A 26,229-nucleotide genomic window follows, 5' to 3' on the forward strand; every position below is an offset into this window, starting at 1 on the left:
ATTGAAAATAATATTTCTAGATATTCAGATTATTGTTGTTTGCAGTCGAATACATATTTTTATACAGATATTCGAGATTTTTTTGGATTATTAAAATCTATTATATTAGCTATTACATATTTTCTTGAAAAATGTCACTCAAACGTTAGTATATTATTTCACTTATTAATTTCATATTCATATTTTTACAGAATGTAACAATCTCCTTCAATTTAACTTAAATGACTACAAGCTACTTTGGATTTTCTCCATTTGTTAAAGCCGGAAATGTCCTTTCTACCACGTTTGCACTCACCGAAGATCATTTTAGAGAATTATTTTCTATAGAAAATAATATAAAAAAAGAGAAAAATAAAATAAAAAAGTATCTGAAATTTTTTATTGGTAAAATATTGATACTAATTTTACTGATCTAGGTAGTTGTTACTTTTTTTAATTTTCTCTATTAAAATATAAAAAGTATTTAAAAAAATAGATATAGCCCTTCTATTATATTTAAAATTTAAAATACTCTATCTATTTTATAAAAAAAATTAACAGAGAAAATAAAAAAAAGAACTGGTTATGATCGGTAGAATTAATACCGATTTTAACTTTTAAATCAGTAAAACTCCTATTAATCTTTTTCATTTTTACTCATGAAAATTCATTAATACTCTTTCTTCCTTTTTAATATTGTCTATAGATACAAAACTCTCATCATTTTATCTGATAAGTAACCAAATTAATAAAAAAAATATGTTTATTTGACTAAACAAATTTAGTTCAGAAGAAAATTTAGACGCAAGAAAGAAAAATTATCAAACCAATAAATAAAAAATAAATTATGCTTCCGTAGCTATCACATGTAAATGTCAAGATGTCCCACCCTACTTAAGAATATATATTAATTATTAAGTTTCCTAAAAAGGAATATATGTTAATATCTCAATGACAAAAATTATATACAGTAATTTATGGCATATTGATCATCGAATCAAAACTTTATAAAGAATTTTTTTACAATAATTTAATAAAATGCATTTGCATTCAATTGGTAGATACATTCTTTATGGCAACAAATAGGAAGAAAAAAAAAAGATGAGTAAGGGTGTCAATATATTTAGCTTACTCATTAATATTTGATTTTAATAAGGTCGCAAAATGTTATACACATTCTATCATTGATATTCAATACCGGTTATTTATAAGATTTTGATAAATAAAAATAGAGTATGACTAATGTTTAACAAATACAAATAATTCACAATAAAAACGGATATGGTAATATTTTAAATCGGATCTTAACTTTTGATAATCCAATTTATGAGTTAATAACTTAATATCATTTAAGGTAGAATGTACGGATTCTTTTAATATTCGTGTAGATTATGATCCGACCATATGGATCAAAACATAAATATTACATTACCTTAGATGATATGAATTCCCAATTTATGAGCTATAAAAAGGGGCAGTTCCATCCTTTTCAGCACTGGAGAGACCGTCAAGCCAAGTTAACACTGTGGGCTCTACCAATGAAAAGCCTAGAAGATAGGTGTTCTTCTTTTTATTTTTTTATTTTTTTTCTTTTTCTTTTCTTTTGACCTTGTTCGATTAAAAATTGAAAAAGAAAAAGAAAAACGCAACAGAAATATATTCTACTTTTTTCAAATACTATTGTTTTTCTCCCCTTGATAATTATAAAATTCCCGATTTCTTGTGGCGCTTCTAAAGCTGAAATAATAAAATAAAACCATTTTGGGGTTCTTTTCTTCTCCTGTAGTTTTCTCGTTTCATTCTTTTCTCCCCTTAACATTTGTCTTTTATATCCCTTGATCGACAGAGGTTGCGTCTATAATAATCCTTTGGGTTTTCCATCTTCTTGGATGAATTGAAGGTATAAAGCACATGCAACCCTTTATTCTCTGTGTTATTTTTGCACAATTTGCGGCGAAGAATTGAAATTAATTTCTTTTTTCTGTTCAATTCCGGTCTCTCGTGATCAAGATAAGTGATCTCAGGTTTATAATTATTCTCTTACTTTTCTTGGGTTATCTTTGCTTTAGCGACTGGACATGTCTTACTATTACGCTTTTGATTGGAGAAATTTGTGTTAGAAATTAGAACCCCTAGTATAGTGCATTCATGAACTACATATTTATTGATATATATACTCGGTTAAAATCAGAAAAAGAATGCATTGGTGTATACCGTAACCACTGATACCTCAATTATTCCTTTTTATTTGATTATTCGCCTCCTAAAACTCACAATTCTTTTATGATAATCGCGTGAAATATACCTAGTTTAGATGATTTTCTTTGTTTCTTTTAATAGTTTCCGGCTGGTCAAGGATTGTAATATTGGGTTTTTTATGTCGTTTAAGCCACAAATGACACAGCTTTGACCAAAACATTTTCCTCTCTCTTCCCTCTTCATTTTTCTTTGCCTGACAATAAGTTGGGTTTATTGTGATTAAGTTGAGTGCAAGAATCTCCATTTAAATATGATAATTATCTAATCTATGGACTTAATTGCCCAATTGCACATTTGGTGCTACTAAAACTATATGCCAGTTAATAGTTTCTGGTACTTGTTATGATGTAGGTACCGAATTATGGCCTCAACCATGAAATTCAAGTCATATAAGTATCAAGCTGAGTTACTCGTTAAAGATTATTTTCTAGCAGATGGACTCATAGAATACACTTCTGTCCTATGTGGAATGCTCATGTGTAAATTGGTACCTTTTCATTTCTGAAACTCTTTACTAGAAGCTTATGTCATATCAGTAGCTAGTTGAATAAAGGTCTATCTTGCAGGATACTAATATATGCATAGATCATCCTGGTGCTTAGTTAAGATGTTAATGGCTTCTTCAGGGGCGGAGGGATGTATAAGCATAGATAGGGGTGCTAAGCACCCTCTATGAATTGAATTTTTTTAATTTATTCCTTTAAAAATTGTAATTTTTACAAAAAATAATACTATTTGCCCTCCTTATATGAAATTACATGACACTTATTCAGCCCCCACAATCTCAATTTTCTGGTTTTGCTCCTGGGCTTCTTGTGCTGGTACCAACCAGTCCAGCCAGTGTAGACTAATGCATGAGAGTATTAGTCTGAACTCTAGTTTCTTTTAATTTTCTGATACATGAACTTCTCTTTTTTCCTAATATATGAAACATTTTTTTTCTTCTGGTTTGGGTGTTTTAAAATATTTTTTTTCTATAAATTCTGAAAATTAGAGTGTACCAGCTTCTTTGCTATGCATTTTGATCATATCTTCTTAAAAGTTTAAAGAGATGCTAGGGTTATTATTTAATATTTGTTACTGTATCTTTGACTTGTTTGGTCACTTTTCAGGCCTATGATATTACACATCTACTCAGCTCCTTTTGCTACAAGCACTATGCTTCTCTCACTAAGTTGCAAAAAACCGAGTGGAATAATAGGTAAGTGTGTGGAGGGCGGGGGGGGGGGGGGGGGGGAGTACAATTACCTTATTTATTAATACTCTTTTTCCTTCTTTCACTACTTCCATTTCATCTGTTATTTGAATCTGGCTTGTTTGACACCTGCCTTTTGGTATTCAATTTGTTATGCTTTGACCTGTTTTAGTTTCTCAAGTTTTTCATTTAAACTAAATAATTAATTTACCTTGATTTTTAATTTCTCAGAGGAATGTCAACCATTCATGCAGTGTTTATTACAATGATGGCGTTATACATGGTTTTCATCTCCGACCTATTTTCTGACCAGCTTGTGGGTCCCGTTACTATCAGGAGCTCAAACATCTCCACTTTTGCACTAGGGGTAATACTTCTTTTTGTTTCTTAATTTTAGATACCTTCCTTTTTTTACAAAAGAATAACACAGTTTCCAGTCGTATGGATAACGCATCACCTAAGTAAAATGATAGCTCAATGTAATCATTGAAAATATTGCAGTTCCATGAAGATCATTTTTGGCATTTGATTATTTGTGGTAATTACACCTTTATCCATTTTTATATGCTGGCCTTGTTTTTGATACTATTGAATTTGCTTTTCATGATTTCAGGAAAATATGAGGTATTTTTATAGAAATCTCTACCTTCTTTTAAGCTTTATAGGGCTTATTTAAGTTCCTTTCTCACTTTTTTCGTACGATGAATTAGCTTACATTTTATTATATGGCAGGTGTCTACAGGATACTTTCTCACTGACCTGGCAATGATACTTTGGTTATATCCCTCCCTTGGTGGAATGGAATACGTTAATACACTCATTTTTTCTATTTATTCAATTATTCTGAAATCAACTTTTAATGTTGCACAAAAGTAATACACGTGTTTCTATGGATGAACACAAAAAGTAACTGAAACTCAGAATTACAAAAATGTCACCTATTGACCAGAGCACATGTAATTCAATAATGCAAAATTTCTTATATTTTCACTAGTGGTTTCATTTCTATATTCTTATCAGGTCGTACATCACTTGCTTTCGCTGTTAGCATTAGCATATTCAGTGTTGTCAAGAGAAGCCCAGCTTTATATATACATGACTCTCCTCTGCGAGACAACCACACCTGGCGTCAACTTACGATGGTAATTTTTTATTTTGTTGGACTAAAATGCAAAACATATAGGACGATATGTAATATATAATTTGTGTATGGAGAAGAGGTATATACATGCCTTTACTGGTTTCAGATTTGGTCTACTTCATCTTTTATTTTTCTCTTTTTATGAAGTATTATAAGATTTTATGAAATTAACAGTTTGCTTCATTTAAATTATTGTTTATAAAGGTACTTGGATACAGCTGGAATGAAGAGATCCAAGGCCTATGTTCTTAATGGTGTTGCCATGTTTGTTGCTTGGCTGGTACGCCCTTTTACTGTGGAAAAAGTGAAAACAAAGAAAGTTAATTTTGAAATTGATTTCTCACTGTTCTACATTCCGAAGATATAGTGTATTAACTTTTCTTAATTAATGTAGGTTGCAAGGATACTTTTGTTCATCTACCTATTCTACCATATCTATATGCACCATGATCAGGTACCTCATGTAAACATTTGTTTGAAAGATTGTGCTAGCACCATGAATTTTCGGTTGAACTCTTTTAGAAATGAACCCTCCATTTGTATTATTTTCAAAAGAATTGCAAACTTTATATTATTAGTATGAACTGTAATAATTAGTTCTATTTAAAAAAAGAACCTGTTACTAAGTTTTAGTAGACCTGAAGCTTTCTAGCAACTGTTGGGTGTTATTAGAAACTCGACCTATTTTTGTCTTGACATTTATTGTAAAAAGGTAGGTATATTAAATTTTATATATAGCTTCAATACTCTCTGACATTTACAATTGAGCACCAGAAAAAAAGAACAAAAAGGGCAGAGAAGAGTAAGAAAAACGGTCACTGTTGTACTGGTGCCATAAATATGGTATTTTAATTCCTGCCCTGCTCTATTATTTCTCATTTTCTTAACATACAAACTTATGACAGACTCGCATGATGCACCCATTTGGCTACTTCCTTACTCTTACAATACCTGTTATCCTATTTGCCATGAACTTGACATGGTTTATGAAGATTTTGAGAGGTCTTAAGAAAACACTCACCAGACAAACACTCACCAAACAGCAATGAAGAAACATATGAAGATGTGTTTCCAGGTTTTGAGTGGGTGTTATTGATGTTGCTTTGTAATTGAAACTTCTCCTTTCTTCTCATTTGATTAATCAATGTAAAAGTCAACATTTTTATGGGTTGGCCAGGCTCAAACCATATGGTTGGAGAAGAAGCTGTGTAGATTAGTGATCATGTAAATTAATATATAATAATAAATATATCATAGATTGTCTCTGTAACAGTTATTATGAATTTATGATGATAAAGGGTGGAAACCTAAATTCTAAAGTTTAAACTTAGATAATAACTCTCTACTGGAAGTTGAATGGAAGATGGAGATCAGAAATGAGTCAATTGATAGATTGATTGATATCTTTTATAATATTTCACATTAAGGAGATTTCTTGGCGTTTAAACTTTCTTCTGAGGTGGCGCCACTGGGCAACCATAATTGGCGTTACAAGATTTTGCTAAAGATTGTGAAATATACATTGACAGTTGACGACCTTTTCCTACAGTTTGATTATAAATAAACCAGATTTGTGGTGAAAATGGTTTGGTTGATCAGGGAGATGATGGAAAATGGTGAATATTTCATAAATTAAATATAGATACAATAGCTGCTATTGGCAGTTGACGACCTTTTCCTACTGTTTTTTTTTCATAAATAAGAAAAGTAAATATTTTCATTAATCGAAACAAGCTATACTTTCATCTTTACATAAAGAGAAAAAACTCATCCCATAAAAAAAATACACAATCAACAAGAAAATAAGCAAATAAAACGTACTGTTTGCATGTCCCCTTAACAATGCCTCAGCAAGTGAATTATATTAAGAGCTGTTGATGTTTGAAACAAGCTAATTAGTACGAATACGCATCTTCTGAGATATCTCAGCTTTTGTGTGTCTTTTTGGAAAATCTCAACCGTTCAAATACGTTATGCACGAATCTCAAAGCACAAATAATACTGGCCGTCTGCCCCCCATGCGCTATCCCCGAATAGGCACCAGACACATCGATCACGCAAAAATTGAGATATCTCAGGGGATACGCACTCAGCTAATACCCCATTTCATGGAGAAGAGAGGCAAACAAACTGTACTTCTCAGCAGCAGATGGTATATTGCAATACTGCCTAGATGATTCTATATCATTCTGAACAATTACTAGCTTAAAGATAAATTTTCAGAGCGAGCTGGTTTCTATAAAGTTTGAACCAGACATATTATAAAGATAAAGCATAGAGGGATTGGGAAGTACCAAGTATGATAACTTCAATAGCGTAACGTGAGTTCCAAATTTTTTGAGAAGTTTTAAAAAACTGTATTTTTCTTATTTTAAAAAATATTTCTCTATGAACTTAAGCCTTTCTTCTCCCTAGTAGCACAAGGTTCTTGTCAAAAAATAGACTATCTATTTGGAATCGGATGGTATATCGACCATTTTAATCCATTTGACATTTGTAAATCTGTACAAAGGTGTTATTAGTTCAATATTATTTCAGACCATCCGATCTAAAATAGACGCCTCAGATTTATTAAACATGTGTTACTTGGACTAACAAGCGGAACAAATAAACAGGAGCACTGGTCCCGAAATTTTTAAAAATACCATTTTTTTTAAATTATTAAACCAAAACACCAATTTTGGCTGGAAATTATATTTTTCGCATGGCCGCTTCGGGGGCAAGCGGGCACTTATTTGGGCCGCTTCTGGGGGCCAGCGGCCACCTTGATTTTTTTTTTTTTTTTTTAGAAAACATAAATTTTTTGTATTAAAATATTAGAAATGTTGAATATATTTCTTTGAAAATAGATGAAATACAATATAATTTGATTTATTAGAAAGACTACAACAAATAACCCGGATCAATATTTTTCAGGCCGGATTTTTCGCGGCTGTAAGAAAAATTAATATATTTCTTTATGTGTTATTGGAAAAAAATAAAAATAATTAGATTCTGAGTTATTGATCCCGGTTCAAAAGTCACTTCTAGGTAATCCAGAAAATATTGTAACTTTTAATAAATTAAATGTACTAGAAAGATCATAATATTTTCTAAATTACATAGAAGTGACTTTTGAACCGGGATCAATAACTCGGAATCTAAGCATTTTATTTTTTTTCCAATAACACATAAAGAAATATATTAATTTTTCTTACAGCCGTGAAAAATCCGACTTGAAAAATATTGATCCGGGTTATTTGTTGCAGTCTTTCTAATAAATCAAATTATATTGTATTTCATCTATTTTCAAAGAAATATATCCAATATTTCTAATATTTCAATACAAAAAATAAAAAATAAATACAAATTTCTGTTTTAAAAAAAAAAAAAAAAGTTGGGCCCGTGGAATTTTTCCACGGGTGGGAATTAAAATTCCAACCCGTGAAAAAATTCCACGGGTTGGGTATTTTTTAAATTTTTGATAAACCTTGGTTATTATTATTAAAATAATTTTTTAATTGGGTAAAAATAAAAATGTCGGTTGATAATGTGTTTCTAAAATAATTTTAAAAAATAGAAAAATAATTATCGACTATTGCTGGGCATTGCTTGTGTATTATTTCATGCTATTTTAGTGTCATCTTGCAAGTTTTAAGACATTTGATGAACAGTAAAACTTGCATCAAATTCTATCATTTTCATGTGCATCATATAAATATAGTATAGATCACATTTTAAAGGGTGTATTTTGATGTATTGTCAACTAATCCCCATCCTTTTTTATTATTAAAATATCGAGAAATACATTTTTAATTCAAGATGAAATTTGAACCTTAAGAATGAACTGCGCCTTTTTTTTTTTTTTTTAGAAAACAAAAATTTTGTTTTTGTATTAAAATATTAGAAATGTTGAATATATTTCTTTGAAAATAGATGAAATACAATATAATTTGATTTATTAGAAAGACTGCAGCAAATAACCCGGATCAATATTTTTCAGATCGGATTTTTCGCGGCTGTAAGAAAAATTAATATATTTCTTTATGTGTTATTGGAAAAAAATAAAAAGAATTAGATTCTAAGTTATTGATCCCGGTTCAAAAGTCACTTCTAGGTAATCCAGAAAATATTGTGACCTTTCTAGTATATTTAATTTATAAAAAGTTGTATCTATTTTGATAATTCTTTTTGAAAAACAATAATTAAATAAAATAAAGATTTTGATTTTTTTCAAAAATAGATACAACTTTTTATAAATTAAATGTACTAGAAAGGTCCGGCCTGAAAAATATTGATCCGAGTTATTTGTTGCAGTCTTTCTAATAAATCAAATTATATTGTATTTCATCTATTTTCAAAGAAATATATTCAACATTTCTAATATTTTAATACAAAAAAAAAATTTCTGTTTTATAAATTAAAAAAAAAAAATCAAGGAGGCCGCTGGCCCCCAAAGCGGCCCAGCCCGCTGGGCCCAGAAGCGGCCCAAATAAATGCCCGCTTCCCCCCGAAGCGGCCCGGTTCCAAGTGCCCGCTTCCCCGGGAAGCGGCCATGCGAAAAATATAATTTCCAGCCAAAATTGGTGTTTTGGTTTAATAATTTAAAAAAAATAGTATTTTTAAAAATTTCGGGCACTGGTCTTTGCCTATTTGGTCATGATTTTTTTTTTTAATTTAACTATCCGACCATTTAAATCTTTAATAATAAAATTATTGGTTTAAATTTTTTGACAACATCAGCTACATTTTTTAAACTTTCTCAGTCAATTTTTTTTTATTTTCACCCCTGCTTGTGTGTGTATTTTCCAACTGTTTAAATGTATTAGCTTAATAATTTGTCAACATATATGTTTTGAAAGTAGATACAAAGTATCAAACTATTAAATCAGGAATAGTATGTTAAATATTAAAAAAAAGATCCTCAAGGGAGAAAAGTTCAATGATGCTTTAAAAAGCTTGCATTACCAACTAATGGGTCCGGTTTGGATTTTTACCGGGTCGGGTAATATTTGAGGAGGCTAGGAGTTTTGCTTCACCTCGGTTTTTCTGAACCCGTTACCCAACTACCAGACTCGAGATCTACACAACTCAAACGAACACAAAGCTAAACCTCTCTGATCAGACACCACCGATCTCCTTTCAATTTTATTCTTTCTTTCTCTAATGGAGACCAACGGAAGCAGCACAGTAAGTCATCCCTCTTCACCGTTTCTTTCTCGCATCGGAAAATTAGGGTTGTTGGTACTAAATTTGATTTGATAATGGTGAATTTTAAAGGGGGCAGGTGAGATGGAGAGTAGCTTGGAAAAGATAAAGAAGCAGCTGACGTCAGCATCAGGGAGACACCTCCTTCAAGGCCCTCTTCTTAAGCGATCTGAAACAGTTTGTATTTCTAATCCTCTCTATACATGTCATAGTAATTATAATTGATACAATTATCCAAGTTCAATTTACCGTACTTCTGTGTGCATTGTGTTACTGGACCTCACTGGCACAGTATTTTATAATAGGGTTCCAATGTTGGTTCTTGTAGTTATTTGCCATGTTCTGACTCTTAAGCATCAGTCAAGCTTTCAAAAAATATCGTGTAGTCTAAAGGACGTACAGGAGAAATTGTGGCCTTTCCTCAGTCATATGTTATGATATTTTACTCAAAATTTGCATTTTTCAGCTGCTAATTTTCCAAAAAGTTGATTATATTTATTTATTTCATCTAACAGCTGAGAAAATGGAATGAGCGGTGGGTAATTTTAGACCCAACTACTGGAAAAATGGAATACAAGTATGCCACTGTAGGATCTTTTATTTTTGTCATTTGTAGTTTTTATTTATTTAACTTTTGCAATTAATATACTATTATGCTTACATGTATGAACTTGTTCTCATATAGGATTAAGAGAGCTGATGTAGCTGTAAAGGGCACAATAATATTTGATTCTGCTAGCACAATCTCATTGTCACCTCTTAATTTTCAGTAAGATTATTTGAAATTTACGGCAATATAAGAAAAACATTAGTTGGAATCAAATATCACGGCAACAGTTTCTAAATTGTTTACTAATTTTACTCTTTTGGCTTGCAGTGGGCTGCCAAAGTACAATGGTTGCTGTTTCTGTATCCTCAATGATGAAAACTTTTAGATTCGTTACTTTTGATAGAATTGAGAGGGGGAAAGGGATAGGGGGTGGGGATATGAGGATGGGCAGTGCGGGATGGAGGAGAACACAACTAATACCCAAAATGGGGGCTGCTCAAATTGAGAACTTGCTTATTTTAGAAACTTTTCCTGAAATAATCATAAAGAGATCCTTCCTATCTTGTCAGAACAAATTTTATGGCAATGCCATCAGTTTTGCCAGAATAGTGACAGCTTGATAAAACCTTTTAAGTTCCAAGTGTGGCCCACTTTAACAATTAATTTTTGGTTTTCTCTTGTACATGCTTGACATATATGTCCAAGTGCAAAAAGATATAGGAAAAAAAAATGAGTGAGTCTATGGTACTATGCATATTACGATTTGGCACCGTGGTACGGCTCTATATTCAAGTTTTCAAATTCTAACGGTCGATCCGAACCGTTCATCTTGTTCTCCATATTAATATGTGTTTGGAGGCCAAATTTTACATTTTTTGAAATTTTTTTACTATTTTTTTAGATTTATTGAAAATCACTGTTTTTGGATGGTCCAGAATTTTCAGATCAAGTGATTTTCTAAATATCTAAAAAAATAGTAAAAAATTTTCAAAAAATGTAAAATTTGGTCTCCAAACACATATTAATATGGAGAACAAGATGAACGGTTCGGATCGACCGTTAGGATTTGAAAACTCAAATATAGAGCTGTAGTACGGTAACAACCCGTGATATGCATAGTACCATAGACTCACTCAAAAAAAATTGTCCCTTTGAAATCTCAGCCCCTGAAGCTGTACTGTATTATCTCAAACCAAGTTGCTTCATGGAACCACTCCTTTTTTCCAAAGAAAGCATCTGTATCATTGTGAAGATAGATAATATTAAGTAACAAAAAAAAAGCTTGTCCTTAACTAATTATGTCAGATATTGGAACTCCAGCAAAGAAAGAATACTTCCTTTGTGCTGAAACACCAGGTGCAGCTAGAGCTTGGGTATCTACTTTAAAGTAAGTTATTTTATAATATGGTTAACCTGGCATTTTTTGATAACTTATAACAAAGTTGCCACTGATTGTTGTCTGCCTTATAAGAAGTAAATAGACAATAAATAGAAAGAAATTAAGCATAACTATATCCTATTCAGATCAATATAAAGGTTGCTTAATTTTAAATTCTACAACTTCCTGTTGAACTTTATATCTATGCCATTGTCAGTCCTGGGACCTTGCACAATTAAGCCTTAACCGGGCTTCATCGAGTGCTCAAGTAAAACTGAAAATATAAATAAAAATAAACAATAAATTTGGGAACAGCATAGACCAAGTTTTTTCATCGAGATTTCTAACACAAGGTGATATGGTATGTCTCCCGTATTTTTACCCAGGGCGGCACAGCTAGTGTTGCGTGCCCACAAAGAGGCAGTCAATAACATAGGTGGGACTGGGTCAGCCAAACTAGGCACAGTCTCGATGGCAGTTGGTGCTGCAAATGCAGCTGCAGTGGAGGCATCAAAAGAGATTGAGGCAGCTTTGAGAATTTCGATGCAAGCTGCTCTGGGATTGGCATCATCTTCAAATAATAATAACAAATCCATGGATGCCCCCTTGGACAGTCTAACTATCATGAAGGTACATCAATAGCTAAACCCTAGGTCTGATTTTGGTGTTTTCTACAGTTACAATTGTGTAACATGTTACTTTTGGTTGACTAGAACTTTTGGCTTTGGAATTTGCAAATTAGAAATAGCACATGTACCAGTGGTACTGGTTAACTAGAACCTTTTGGGTTCATCTCTTGATATCTTCTGAGGTCTAGGACAGGACACCTACCCTAAATATTTTGTAGTTCCTTATCGAATCTCCTTATTCCCAGTTCATGAAACTAACAAATTTGAATGTACTGTTTATATATTTATTTATTTGTATTTAAATTGGGCTTAGGAATGCCGTGAATAGCAGATGAATGAAACCATCATCATATAATGGGCTTCTAACTTTATTGCTAGGTGTTATTCGCAAATATTCCAACATAACTATATAAATGCAGTGAGCTATAAGCTCATAAATGAACATTTAAGCATTGGATATATACCACATTACCACCCTGTACTGTTCAGGTCCAAAGGTCATGCAGATGCAGTACCCAAAGGCATCCAAATCAATGCAAAGGTGCTTATTAGAAGCGGTATCCTTCGAAATGATTGATGTGGAATTGAAGTTAGTGTTGCCTTGAGAATCATGCCAGCCAAACCCCTCCCCCCAATTCACCTTAAAAAAAAAGATCCAGGGCATCGAGGGAGGGTCACCCGTTGAAAGACAATCCTGTGTTGTCCAGGATGCAGACCCTGCTTATTATATAGTATGATTATTTAAGTTTATTGCTTATGCAGTTAATAATTATTTTGGTAGGAAACACTTCGAGTGAAAGATGAGGAGATCCAGAACCTGTCGAAGGATGTTCGAGCCCGTGATTCGACAATAAAGCAGATAGCTGAGAAGCTAACTGAGACGGCTTCAGCTGCCGAAGCAGCTGCCAAAGCCGCTCTTTCAATTGATGAAGAAAGAAAAAAACTATGCTCCGAAATTGAACTCCTCAAAAAAGATTTGTCCAGCAAATTAGAATCATCTATGTTGAAGGTTAACAAAAGTTACTTTCATTTGACTAATTTAAGAAGTACATTCCATTTTTTAGTAGGTTTGACACAGATCAGCTGAAATTTTAGGTCTTAGTAGAGTCCATCCAATACCTTTTCCAATGTTTTTTTTCTTTCTTTCTTTTTTAATTGCACTAAGGGGTTGTGTTGAGGTTAGATGCACAATTTAGTAAAATTTTTGTTTGTTTTACATAATTTAGGTCTTGATCTGGCTTGATTTCTTGTAGTTGCTGAACTAAAGCTTTTGGCCTAATTTTTTTATAAAATTGCCAAATTCAGATTCCAAGCATTCATTATTTCATCATTAATGTTCTAGTTAAAAGAAGCAGAAGAGAAAGTGGCGCAGCTAGGCAAAGACAAAGAGCTCCTGCTGAAACAGAGGGATGCTGCACTCCATGAAGCACAGATGTGGCGGTCTGAGTTGGCTAAGGCTAGAGAGCAAGCAGTGCTTTTGGAAGCAGCTATTATGCGGGCTCAAGAGAAGGCTAGGGTTTCAGCTGCTAGTGCTGAGGCACGAATCAGAGAAGCCGAAGAGAAAGTTGAAGTCGCTTCCAAGGAGAGGCAAGAGTTGCTTGCTCTTGTCAGTTCTTTGCAATCTCAGTTGCCTAGGTTACTCTCTCTCTCTCTCTGAAAAGCTTCAGCAGCAGCTGTCATGTGCTTCTATGACTGTGTGTGTGTGTGTGGCCTTCATATATAAATACAAGTTAGAATAAATTAGGAAAATAAGAACCAAGAACCATAAATAACCCCAATAACGGTACCACTACGGCACTACCCATCCATACACCAGTGACACGTAGAGAAACATATACACTAAAGCAACACATACAAAACTGATGACACAGCCTCCACCCCCACTCTTTTTCTCACAAACAAAAATACCCCGACCCGGGAAACGTTACATTGACACGTAGATCGTAAAGTACCTTAATGATATTTTCTGTATCAGTGTGGTGCTGTACCATTACCATTCAGAACTGTTGCATTGAGCTAGCAAAGATAGGAACAAGTAATACTTGTGAAATGCACCTTTGTAATGTGAGAAGAATGGGTAAGGGTTTAAACCAGTAGGGGAGAAGAACACGTCAAGTAATGGGTTCTTAAACTTTTTCTTTATCCTTATGAACTGAAAATTGTACTTATTTTATTAGTCTAATCTTACAAAGTACAAACCTTTGGCAGGAAAGAAAGTGACACAAAACAGGTATGTGAGGAGATGGCGGAATCATGCTCAGGCACGGTCGAATCCCCTCTGACAAAGCAGGTTGACTTATCAGAAGAGGACAAGGCTTGTGTGAGTGATTCTAGACCCAATCCAGTTAGCGAAGATACCATTGTTCAGTTGACCGTTGACAGAGTTGATATCCATTCAATTGGGAATGCCGAGTGGGGAGGTTTTGGATCGGATGTGAGAGAGGTATCGCATGAATCCAGTTTGGATATACCCGTTGTCAGCGAACCCACCAATGACCACTAACATTATAAAGTATACTGTATTGTTTTCTTATTTTATGAACTTCTTAATGTTCATGGTTTATTCTGTTTTGTGCTGCCATTTGGGCAAGCTTTTACTATATAGAGCAAATGATAATATATCAGGGTGTAATCTAAATGGTTTTTGTTCCTTCTTATTTAGCTAACTTTTGTTGCTTGCTTTGAATGGAGATTGGAGAGATTTTTGTTTGCATAATTAAAAATTGGACTAACATCTCATGAAGCGTAAAAGAGAGTAGGTCCTGATGAACTTTGGTTCGATGGGTTCAATCACAGATTTAAGATGTGTGCGTTAAGACACATTAAGATGCGTTCCGCTTTAAAATTTGTGCGCGTCTGTTTCAATTTTCGTGCACACAGATTTTAAAGCAGATTATATGATCTTGTAGCTCATTGGATTCAAAAGTAGGTCCGATGTGTGTTCTCCTCTGATGCCCATTGGACCTACTTTGTTCGCCTCAAGAAGGCACAACTTGTTGCTTACCAAATTTCACATTTCTAGCAAATCTATAAGGTCATTATTGATTTCAACGTATTGCTAATCAGGAAGGATATGACTGTTGACCGATAATGTTCAATTTCACTCTCCAACTCTGTGAAGTGTATAGCTGCAATGCCACTGCCCTGTCAGGATTTGTATCTTCTCAGGTACTGTAGAGGGTTATCTTTTATGTTTTAGATTAAATCTCAGCCGATTTGGGATACAGGCTAATGCAGTGGCAGTATTATTGGACTTTAAGATTCGTGCCAATTTAAAGGGAACGGTCTAGATCTACTAATTGTAAAAGATTCCCTTATCAGGTAATGGAGAGTGTGAATTCGCCCTGTCAGGGGTCAGCTGTCACGGACTCGCGGTTTATGAAGTTGGCAATTTACGCAGGCCTGATGAGGCCCAATATTGTTGCGAGCCCAGATTAATCTTCTAGAAAAGAAGCGTGATTTGAATGGCGGCTGGGGGACGCTTTCCATTACTTGAAGCCCAAGCCAGAAAACCTTCTCTTTGCATAGCTGTAGACTTGTATAATACCCTCTCGCTCTCTCTCGATCTCTCCAGCTAAAGGAAATAGGAGCTTGCAAATTGGATTGTTGAGGTAAACCCCGTGACACTGTAGCTATTCTCTCTCTTAAATGTTAAACATTGCCTAATTTTTGGTTTTCTTTAGGTAATTGGTTGTTTCAGTTCAGGGGCGATTTTGTGGAATTGTGTAATCATATTGAAGCTCAAATTCGGATTTGCATCTACTGACAGGTTGGATTTGATTAATGGTATGGCACTGCAAACTTTGGTTCCTTAAATATGTCATTTCATATCATTTTGTGAAAACTGACTGCTGGAGCCACCAATTTCATTTTATATGTATAGACCATAGGATAGTCATACATCAACCAATTTGAGATATTACCAACAAAGCAATAAAAATATTGGTACCATGCGTACACACACTCCCCTAATCATATAAAAAGCCCCTCTTAAAAAATGAGAAAAAGAGAAGCAAATTTAGTATCAGTTTAGAGTTTAGACAGACCAGCAGAAGCATGCATCATATACAAGATGAAACATGAAAATTTCATTTTAGTTCTGTAATTTTTTTTTTCTTGGTTAGGCATGGCACATTTGTGAATTAGTGTGATTTTCTTATTATATTTAAATTTTGTACATATTGCTCTGGTAATTTTCGGTGTACTAAGGGCTTGTAAATGAAATTATGAATTGAGGTCTCAATGTTCTTAGAAACATAGTAAAAACTAAGAAACATGTTATGTAATAAAGAAGTTCATGCTATGTAATAATTCGGTTAAAAACTAAGAAACAAAATGTCCTGAAACTGAAATTTAGTTTTAATTTCTGGGTAATTTGGTACACACTCAATTTTGTCGCATAGATAAGAGCTGTCAAAACCCTATATTAATTGAATTATCAATGCCCGTTCATGCTTTTAACAATTTTTTTTTTTCATGTCTCTCTTTGTAAAAACTAAATTCAGGCAACACCTTTAATTGCGGGTCTGACAGTAGCAGCAGCCGCAATGGGTGGAAGGTACATGGTACTGGCATGGAATAACTTAAGTCGTACGGCTGGACCCCGCATGCGCCGCTTTTATCCTGGCGGGTTTGAACACCAGATGACCCGTCGAGAGGCTGCTTTAATCCTCGGTATTAGGTATTAAAATAAAGAAATCTTCTTACTTAAAATTGTAGTTAAGTAATGGGTCAGTGTTGGTACCAGACCATATCTTCCAATTTTCTTTTATCTTTTTGGGTCATGTATTATTCTGGATTATATTGTGAGTGAGGCTATGTACTATGCATAGCATAGATTGGTCCGTACTATGGATCAATATATCAATTTTCAGAGTACAAACAGTCAATCTGAACCATTCAATATGATCTCCATATGAAAATGTACTTGTTGATCAAATTTTACATTTTTTAGAATTTTTTTACTATTTTATTAGATAGGTAGAATAATCACTTGATCTAAAGATTCTAGACCATTTAAACTAGTGATTTTATACATATATAAAAAATAGTAAAAAATTCTAATTTTTTTAAAATTTAGTCTATGAGTACATTTTCGTATGAAGATTATGTTGAACGTTTCAGATTGACTATTTGAACTTTGAAATTGAAGATATTGGTCAGTAGTACCAATCAACGCTTTGCATAGTACTGTAGCCTCACTCTTGTATTATTAGGGTGTTTTTAATCCTTCGGAATTCAACAATAACCTGAGTTGCGAGAAACCTTTTGCTGCCAGTACGTAGTATATATTGTGTAATGAGTACGAGAAACAGGGACATACACTAAAGTAGTACTCAATAAGAATATTTAATCTTTAGTCATTTATTTGTTATTATTCCTTTTTATTTTGACCGACCCATCTAAGCATAAAAAGTATCTTGTATTGAAGCAGAGAACATGTGGCGCTAGAGAAGATAAAAGCAGCACATAGAAAAGTTATGGTAGCAAACCACCCCGATGCAGGAGGAAGTCATTATCTCGCCTCGAAAATTAACGAGGCCAAGGATATGCTTGTTGGAAAAAGCAAGACTGGAGGCGTGTTCTAATTTAGCAGATGCTAATCATCTCTCTGGAGCGAGCGAGTGCAATTAATGTGGGTAAAACGTAATATAATGGTGATTTTTGGATGTGTAGATACAAGAAAAAAAAATGGAGCGTTTCTGTTGGTTGTTTAGGTTTTGATAAATTGAGCCAACTTCCCTTAGTGTTCGCAACAACTTGCTAAATATTTATATAAATACAATTTTCCTTAATATCAGTCTATCAGAGCAAAATATGAAAGGATGAACAGGATTGTAATCTTACGGGCAAGGTGATTCATTGTAAATATCTATAATACATGTTGAAAGTGTTTGCGAGATGAACTTTGATGGATGTGATAATGGCCAAATCTAATGTAAAGTGCAGGGGCAATGAATCAGGGGTGGATATAGGATTTTCATCATTAGAATGATAGAAATTATCGAATCGAATTTAAATCACTAATTCAGTTTAAATTAATTAGATAATCAAGTAACACGTAAAGCGATGATAAAAAAAAAAAATACAATATTTCTGATGGACCGGTGAATGGCCTTGAGAATTTGATTATCTTCAAAGTCATCGCTGTAGCCACAAAATTGATTTAAGATATCACTTCTTTAGGCTCTGGGCTGTTGTAAATTTTGGGTTCACAGAAAAGGACATTTTTTTTCCGGGTGGAGCAAGAGGCCTTTCAGAAACAAAAAGGTTTAAATTGATATTTGTACTAAATAAAGCTACAAAACTAGTTGGTACATATATTATGCAATTGTAAAGAAAAGTTGGACAAACAAAATTTATGTTTAAAATTCTCTACTTTGTAAATAACTTGTATGAAACGAAGCTCAAAAACTACATAATACAAAAGACTGTTATTTCAATGTAGCTTTTAAAATTCTGTGTTTTTCTTTGTACATGTTTGTACAGAAATGCGAACAATCTTTTTAAAAAAAAAAAGCTCGTGTGTTTTGCAATTTTTTTAAATTCAGTTCTTTATTATTTTGAAATAAAAAAACTGAATTTGAAAAATAAGTTCTTTTGTCTCAAATATTTTTGTATATTGAGAATTAATCTTGATCAAGTGATTAAAATAATGTCATGTTAGATATTACAGTTTGAAAATTCAATTGGAGGATGTCTTGTAGATACTTAAAGTTGGAAGTCTTGACCCCGTATTTTATCTCAAAACAAAATTTGTAAATAATTTGGATAGCCATAACAATGAATTCAGGTCCAATTCGGTATCAGACGTTAGAATTTTGGGAAAATTGGTTATTTGCCACTCTAAAATCTTTAAATTTGAAAAATGTTATCATGAAATTTAAAATTGTAATAATATCACTCTAAACTTCATTAATTTTTAATTTTACCACTCTAAATAATTAATGACTAAAATACCCTCACTTCTTCTCCTGCCTTCTCTTCTTCTTTTTGAGAGCTGTTGCTAAAGAAAAGGGTTCATACAAGACTCACAAGTCAAAAACAGATGCAAGATTCTACATTTTCTTACAAAACCTGAATCTGGTATCGCGTAATACTGGCTAACACAGGTATAGTGTGATTGAGCTTTTGGGTCAGTTTATATATTTCCTGACAGCTAAGTATTTATGCAACGCATAGTCTGCTATTCTTTAGTAAACCCAAATAGAGAAGAACATAAATGATACTCTAGGATTTCACAAGAACTGCAATGAAACAGACCTCCATCCTGTGTTTCCCATTTAAAGCTTCAAGTGCCGCTAAAGCTTGGTCTTTAGTCTCATATTTTAGAAATGCACAACCTGCTTGATCATAGACAAAAGTTATATTATAAATCATATAAAAATAAAAAACATAGGTAATCAATACACGAAATCATATTTGTCCCTTCCATGCACGTGTTGGATATTAATACCATTATCAGGTACATGCAGTGAAATTAGCAACAGCTCTCAAAAAGACCGATTTTTTTAAAAAAACCCGGACATTAAATAAAATTAATAAAAATAACCAGGTTGTGATTGAAATTTTAGAAACAGCCAAATCGCGGAAATTATCCGCGGCCCCGATTTTATATTCCGGAGCGCGGATATTATACGCGGGCCCGAATTTTTATTCCCCAGCGCGGATATTATCCGCGGCCCAAGGTTTAAATTCAATCCAGGCGTGATCTGCCCAGCACGGATCTTGAAGCGTGCCTTTCTTCCCCAACCCGCGTCCCTTCTGTTAAAACCCTTCCGCCTCTGCTCTCCCTCCGTCTCCTCCTTGCCCGAAGCTCCGCCGCCTCCTTCTCCTCCTTGCTCACTGACTCACCTCCTCTCCTCCTTGCTCACTGACCCGCCTCCTCTCTTCCTTACTCACTGACCCGCCTCCTCTCTTCCTTACTCACTGACCCGCCCCGCTCACTAACCCTAACCCGTCTCTCTTGCTCACTAACCCGCAGCACCGATTAAGAAGGTAGAAAGGTAGCCGAGATCTCTCTTCTCCGCGCATTTGACTTTTGCGGCCTTCCTTGTAATTTTCCTCTCTCTCGGGTAAATATCCCTCTCTTGATTTTTTTCATATTTGAAGTAATTGATAGTTATTGAGTCGTGTTGTTAATTTCCCGACTCAATCGAATTAATGATAGCTTATGTGACTTGTGTCGATCGATCTAATTCGAGAAGATCGTAGAACTTGAATTGATTAATTATTGAGTGCGTGTTGTTGATTTTCCCGACTCAATATAATTGTTTTGATCCCTTTTTAGATAGTATTTAGGTGAAGTATGTTGAATATACAATACTGAACATGGAAATAAGGTATGTATAGTAGATGTATAGCTATTTAAACGATCCAAAAATTTGTATTATGTTGGGAAAAAGGTGAGTGATTATAATGCTATGTAAAATGTTTCATTTAGATGAGGACGGTATCCGTTTTCTCTATGAAGATGCCTATTACAAATTCTCATTTAGAAATCAAAATTATAGCTTAGTTTTATTAATTGTACGTGTATGAGGCAATATGTTGGGATTTTTTTTTAATAATTTGGGAGTTAATGATGAGCTCAAATACTATTTTTGTAAAATTAAAATAAAACTATAATTTGTTTGTATTTTAGAGAACATGAGTTTGTATTTTTTTTTAATAGCTTCTTATATTACAAAATTTTCTATTACTCTTAATTTGAAAAATAAATTACATAAATTTGATTGGTGCTTTGCTAGTACTGTTTACAGGCCATTGACATCTGAGTTCAGATGAGATTTTCTTTTGGAATTAGATGACATTGGTTCTTTAGAGGTTCGTGCTTAGTTGATTATTAGAAGTTTTAATACGATTAGAAGAAGATTTGAGTGATAAGGCCTTTCTTTTAGTCATGAAATTATACTAGATTTCATTCTTTTATTAGAAATAATGAATTAATGTAGCTTTCACTTTCATACAGAAAATTCACTTGAGTTCAATATCACTTGAGCTATATCTTTTAATTATAATCATGTTCCATTTTTCCACTATATTTGAGTATATTTTGACATGTTTTAGCATATTTTACCCGAATAATTTTTTTTTGGCATATTAGCCTAATTTAGCATATTTTTACCGCAATGAGCGTATTTTACCATATTTGAGTATATTTTAGCATGTCTTAGCAAGTTTTACCCCGAATAACCCCTTTTTTTTATGCATATTACCCTAATTTAGAATATTTTTACCGCAATTATGGTATTTTAGTATATTTGTGTATATTTTGGTATTTCTGAGCATATTTCACCAGAATAACCCTCTTTTTTGCATATTAGCCTAATTTAACATATTTCTACCCAATAGTATCATGTCTAATTTTCTTTTTAACGTAAGATGGCGGCTAGAGGACGAGGACGGCCTAGGAGAGTACCACCACCGGACCCTGATCTTGAACCAATTCCCGATAACAGCACGGAACATTTCAGTCCTCTATTATGGATGACTCACGCAGAGCATCGAGTTTCACTGGCATCTGTTGAGGTACTTGATTACTTTTTTAAGTTTAAATTTTGTGGAGTTGTCGTATTTTCAGTTTTTTATGTTGTTTACTTCTTTCAACACAGAGTGAGGAGATTGTAGAGGCCAGAAGTCGGCATCCTAGCATACAGTACTACTCGTTGATGGACCAGTATCTGCAAAATTTGGGACTGCATCATTTGGTCAATATTATGGAGACGAAGACTAAGGCCATTAATGCGTCCCTCATGGCAGGACTAGTGGAGCGATGGCGCCCTGAGACTCAGACGTTCCACCTACCGTTCGGAGAGATGACAGTGACTCTTTAGGACGTTAGTGTCCTATGGGGTCTGCCCATCCAGGGTGAGCCCATTGGTGGCATATCTGACCCCCCTGAGGTGGATGACGACATGATCAATGACAGACTCGCAGAGCTGTTGGGAGCTGAAGGAGATATACGGGATAATAATGGGAAGTCCAGATACGCTCTCAAGAAGACGAAGCTGCGAGCTCTGTTTGCGGGAGGTCTAGATCGGCATGCCACGGAGCTCGAGATTCAGAGGTACTCAAAAAACTATTAGGAAATAAATTTATATTGTACTATAATTCATGCCGAAAAATGAGTTGCCTTCTAATTTCAATATTACAGATACACACGGGCCTTCCCGATGGACCTATTTGGTTCTATTATGTTCCCTGATTCGAGCGGTGATACTGTCCTGCTGATGTATCTGGAGCTGGTGCGAGACCTTGAGCCGGATAGAAAGTACAACTGGGGTGGGACAGTCCTGGCACATCTTTACTTCAACTTGTACCAGAGTTGTCAGGTCAGTAAGTTCTTCTTGTCTTATTTTAAATTTTTTAACTTCTCTGTGATAGCTAATATTCTTCAAATTACAGAGGAAACACAAGGTTATGTACAGGCCAGTAATTCTACTGCAGCACTGGGCATGGTCACGGCTACCGGTAGGGGTACCTGTGCTGAATGAATTGCCAGAATGGGGAGTTCCCACTAATCAAGACTGTCATGCATTTGGCAAGAAATTTTATGGACATCACCTGTACAGGAACCAGCCTCACGGAAAACCAGTAGGTATCAGGCTGGTCCGAGGACAGATTCAGAGCCTGGGTGACACGTAGGTGACCTGGACTCCATACCAGGAGCTATACAGTGATGGGAGGCTGCCGCAGACTGTAGCAGATGATTCGGCGGTGTGGCTATATAGGGGTCCACTGGTGTGCTTCTGGATAGTGCAGTTCTACTATCCGGACCGGGTGTTCCGTCAGTTTGGATATCCTCCACTCATCCCCGCAGATCCAGACGTCCCGAGATCTGAGATCAGGAGGCTACACGGGTAAGTTATATTATTTTTTTATTTAGTAGCGGACATTGGTTATTGACTTAAAATTGCAACTAACATATTAATTACAGGATGACGCACGACAATCACCCCGGCAGAGATTAGAGTTTGTTTTACCAAATACACTACGAAATGGCGAGAAATATGATTGCCAACTTGTGGCATATGCCGGAGGATGGGGTGCAGTTCCAGGGAGATCCCCTATTGAGATATGAGGCTTGGTACATACATGTCGGCATGGCCTCGGTTTATATAGAGGGAGATTACGGTAATTTTCTTCGCGGGAAGATATTCTCAGATGGTTATACCCCCACTGGCCGGAAAGGTGCTCGTAAGGTAATGCATAATTTTGATAAATATGAACTTTTTTGCATAATTTTTACTAAATCTAACTTTTTTTTTAGCTGCTGGTAGCGCTTAAAGGTGCCACGCGTTCAATCATCTGTCTTGGAAAAATAGGCTACAGAGCAGTCGGGCATGCGATGTTGAACTTGGTTGCCCCCTGCATTGAGGACCACGGCCACGAGGCAAAGCTAGTCACTATGCTGTGAGATGCCGGAGAGAATATTGATTGGCGCAAGATACAACCGGATGAGCCTGATGTGCCACCTGTTCTGAACAGTGAGATGCCACCGATCCCCACAGAGCAGCCAGAGTGGGACTATCATCGTTTCGTACTTACTATGACCGGTTGGCACACCTACCGTGACGAGCATGGACGTCCAGTTCTTCCCCCGGTATATGATTCTTTATTTTATTTATTTCTTTATTTTAGGTAAAGATTCAGTAAAAATTTACTAAATTATTGGTATCCTTGCAGGGTCCTGCATACATGCCGCCACCACCTGAGCAGCACGAGTCTCCAGAGATCCAGCCTGAGCAGGATGAGAGGTTCACTTTTAGCTTTTCAGATTTACCTCCAGCTGATCAGTGGGATACAGCCGCCTCTCCGGGTCAGCCGTATCCACCGAGGGCTCATGATTGGGAGGCTTCTGGGAGCGGGACTCAGACTCACTGTGCATCCCAGTTTGTAGAGTCCCTATTCCATACCCCACCGCCACCACCAGTTACCTACGCGGTCGAGCCCACAGATCCATGGAGTATAGCACTCACGATGAGCGCACAGGCCGAGCCTGAGGAGGAGGTTACACCAGCTCGTAGAGCGCAAGATGGAGAACTACAGTGGCAAGACTGGCGTCAAAGGAATTTCAGTAGGGAAAATAGGGGTCAACCACCTCACCGGTTTAGCCCTTCAGAGTATATTTGAGATAGATCTTATTTGCAGTTATTGTTTTAGTTTATATTAGTTTTATTATGTTTTATTATGTTTCGTTATGTTTTATTATGATTTGTAGTTTAGTTTTACTGTTTTGGTATTTACTTTAAAACATAATCTCCAAATACACAGCAAATACAATAATACGACAAGTACACAATAAAATTAAGTTCATACAAACTTCTAACTTAACAATTAGAACTAATTTAAATTCCAGCCTGAGCAGATCAACGTAATCTCCAAATACAAATTGAACTAAATGCATAACGAACTGAAAAATATATTATTCCTTACTATGAGCCTTGAAGGTACATGGAACAAAGTCCTCGTCCGAGGTTAATTTTTTTTTCTTTCATCTTTGAAGGTACATGAGTCTTAGTCTTAGTCTTAGTCTGAGCCTTAGGCGGTGTCGCTACATTAATTTCTTCTTTCTTTGATCCATAACCGTAGGGGTTTTCTACAAAATCATCACCAGATATGTCATTCCGGTTAAAAAATTCATCTATTTGCACACATTTCGGACAATCACTTCTAAGCTTTCCACAAAAGCTACATGTGCGATTTTTATTTTCCTCGCTCTTTCCTCGAGTATTGCTGTCCATCCTTCTCGTCTACAATTTACAAAATAATAATTAAAAAAAACGTTCATACATATACAAATAAAGTTAATACAAACCTCAGAATAAAAATTGTTCACAATACTTTGAAATAGTGAAATACTTTGAAAAAGAACTGAAGTTAATTTCTACGACCCCGAAGAAATTGGAATCCCAGTAACCGTCCAGATCCCCATGATGATATGCTCCTTCTGGCTGGTTGCACTGCTTCTTCTTGCTGGTATGCTGTACCAAATGGTCCTGCGCCAGTTGTGCTCCTTCTAGCTGGTTGAACTGCCTCTTCTTGACGATGTCCTGCGCCATATGTGCTCCTTCTTCCAGCTTGAGATGTGCTCCTTCTTCGCTGGGTAGTACCTGAAGGCCCTTGCATCCCAACCGTCTCTCCTCCTGACAGTCTTTCTCCCATTGCCTCCCTAAACATCATAGTTGCATTTTCATGGTCAGCTGTACGGCTTCTGGCTGCCATGACCCTTGCGACGCCGCGACCCTTGCGATCCGCTTGACTCTGCCATGACTCTCTCGTTTTCTACTGCATTTGCTGCGTTATGAGCATCTGCATCCCACATATGTTACTTATTAACCTGTTCAATATTGGAATGAAATGTAACCATTTTTCAAGGTTGAATGTTACATACCTCGACTCTGCCTATCAGTAGTGGAACAGCGAGGACGGTGCCCCTGTCGCCTACCTTGCATTTCATCCATGGTCATTACATGACATATGTGTTTTCTCCTACCACGCCGTATCCAATCTTTGTTTGGCTCAATTTTAGGGGTAGTGGTCGTAGGCCAATCTTCAGGATTGCCATAAGGAACAAATACGGCATTCCAAGTACTCAAAAGGTAGTCCACCCTATACCGGTGGTCAACAAATAGGTCGGGTGACCAGTTTTTCTGGCGACAGAAAGCTAACACATGAGCGCACATAATTCCAGTTAATTGGATACCTTTGCATGTACATTCTACTGCTCTGTTGGGCCCGAATGTCACGATATACTGGAACCTTCTGTGAAGCATGGACATAGTTCCATCCTGCGTTTGGACTACTGGAACATATTCATTTGAGCCCGTGACTTCGTACTTACCTTTACCGTGCGAGTATGGGATGACATCCATGTTTGTACCTTTCACCCATCGTTTGGCAATCTTA

General features: G+C 35.2%; 3 protein-coding genes and 1 long non-coding RNA gene across 8 annotated transcripts; all 4 read left to right on the plus strand.

Annotated features, from left to right (window-relative positions):
• The first annotated feature begins 1,740 nt into the window (after positions 1-1,740).
• LOC144558743 (uncharacterized) lies at positions 1,741-5,840 on the plus strand. Of its 4 annotated transcripts, none has more exons than XM_078307596.1 (9): positions 1,741-1,879; positions 2,590-2,725; positions 3,351-3,439; positions 3,665-3,800; positions 4,166-4,240; positions 4,454-4,575; positions 4,779-4,854; positions 4,969-5,028; positions 5,480-5,840. In XM_078307596.1, the coding sequence occupies exons 2-9, from the start codon at positions 2,600-2,602 to the stop codon at positions 5,621-5,623; spliced, it is 828 nt and encodes a 275-aa protein (XP_078163722.1). In that variant the 5' UTR covers positions 1,741-1,879; positions 2,590-2,599; the 3' UTR covers positions 5,624-5,840. The 4 variants fall into 4 exon arrangements, with proteins under 4 accessions (XP_078163722.1, XP_078163725.1, XP_078163723.1 ...); XM_078307599.1 differs by lacking the exon at positions 1,741-1,879 and adding an exon at positions 1,880-2,003; XM_078307597.1 differs by lacking the exon at positions 1,741-1,879 and having other exon boundaries at positions 2,483-2,725.
• Positions 5,841-9,590: 3,750 nt separating this feature from the next.
• Positions 9,591-14,971, plus strand: LOC144558742 (uncharacterized). Of its 2 annotated transcripts, none has more exons than XM_078307594.1 (10): positions 9,591-9,743; positions 9,834-9,938; positions 10,277-10,338; positions 10,447-10,530; positions 10,639-10,670; positions 11,617-11,698; positions 12,076-12,319; positions 13,100-13,327; positions 13,661-13,953; positions 14,527-14,971. In XM_078307594.1, exons 1-10 carry the CDS (start codon positions 9,720-9,722, stop codon positions 14,819-14,821), a joined length of 1,449 nt encoding a protein of 482 aa, XP_078163720.1. In that variant the 5' UTR covers positions 9,591-9,719; the 3' UTR covers positions 14,822-14,971. The 2 variants fall into 2 exon arrangements, with proteins under 2 accessions (XP_078163720.1, XP_078163721.1); XM_078307595.1 differs by having other exon boundaries at positions 9,653-9,743; positions 10,277-10,348.
• Positions 14,972-15,910: 939 nt separating this feature from the next.
• LOC144558833 (mitochondrial import inner membrane translocase subunit TIM14-3-like) lies at positions 15,911-18,214 on the plus strand. Its single transcript, XM_078307733.1, has 4 exons — positions 15,911-15,929; positions 16,002-16,104; positions 16,824-16,999; positions 17,753-18,214. The coding sequence occupies exons 2-4, from the start codon at positions 16,102-16,104 to the stop codon at positions 17,904-17,906; spliced, it is 333 nt and encodes a 110-aa protein (XP_078163859.1). The 5' UTR covers positions 15,911-15,929; positions 16,002-16,101; the 3' UTR covers positions 17,907-18,214.
• Positions 18,215-23,483: 5,269 nt separating this feature from the next.
• Positions 23,484-24,138, plus strand: LOC144557735 (uncharacterized). Its single transcript, XR_013512771.1, has 3 exons — positions 23,484-23,522; positions 23,591-23,923; positions 24,007-24,138. It is a non-coding gene; the product is annotated as an uncharacterized LOC144557735 (long non-coding RNA).
• The last annotated feature ends 2,091 nt before the right edge of the window (positions 24,139-26,229 follow it).

Source organism: Carex rostrata, chromosome 8 (assembly GCF_964058835.1).
Source record: "Carex rostrata chromosome 8, lpCarRost1.2, whole genome shotgun sequence".
NCBI lineage: Eukaryota > Viridiplantae > Streptophyta > Magnoliopsida > Poales > Cyperaceae > Carex > Carex rostrata.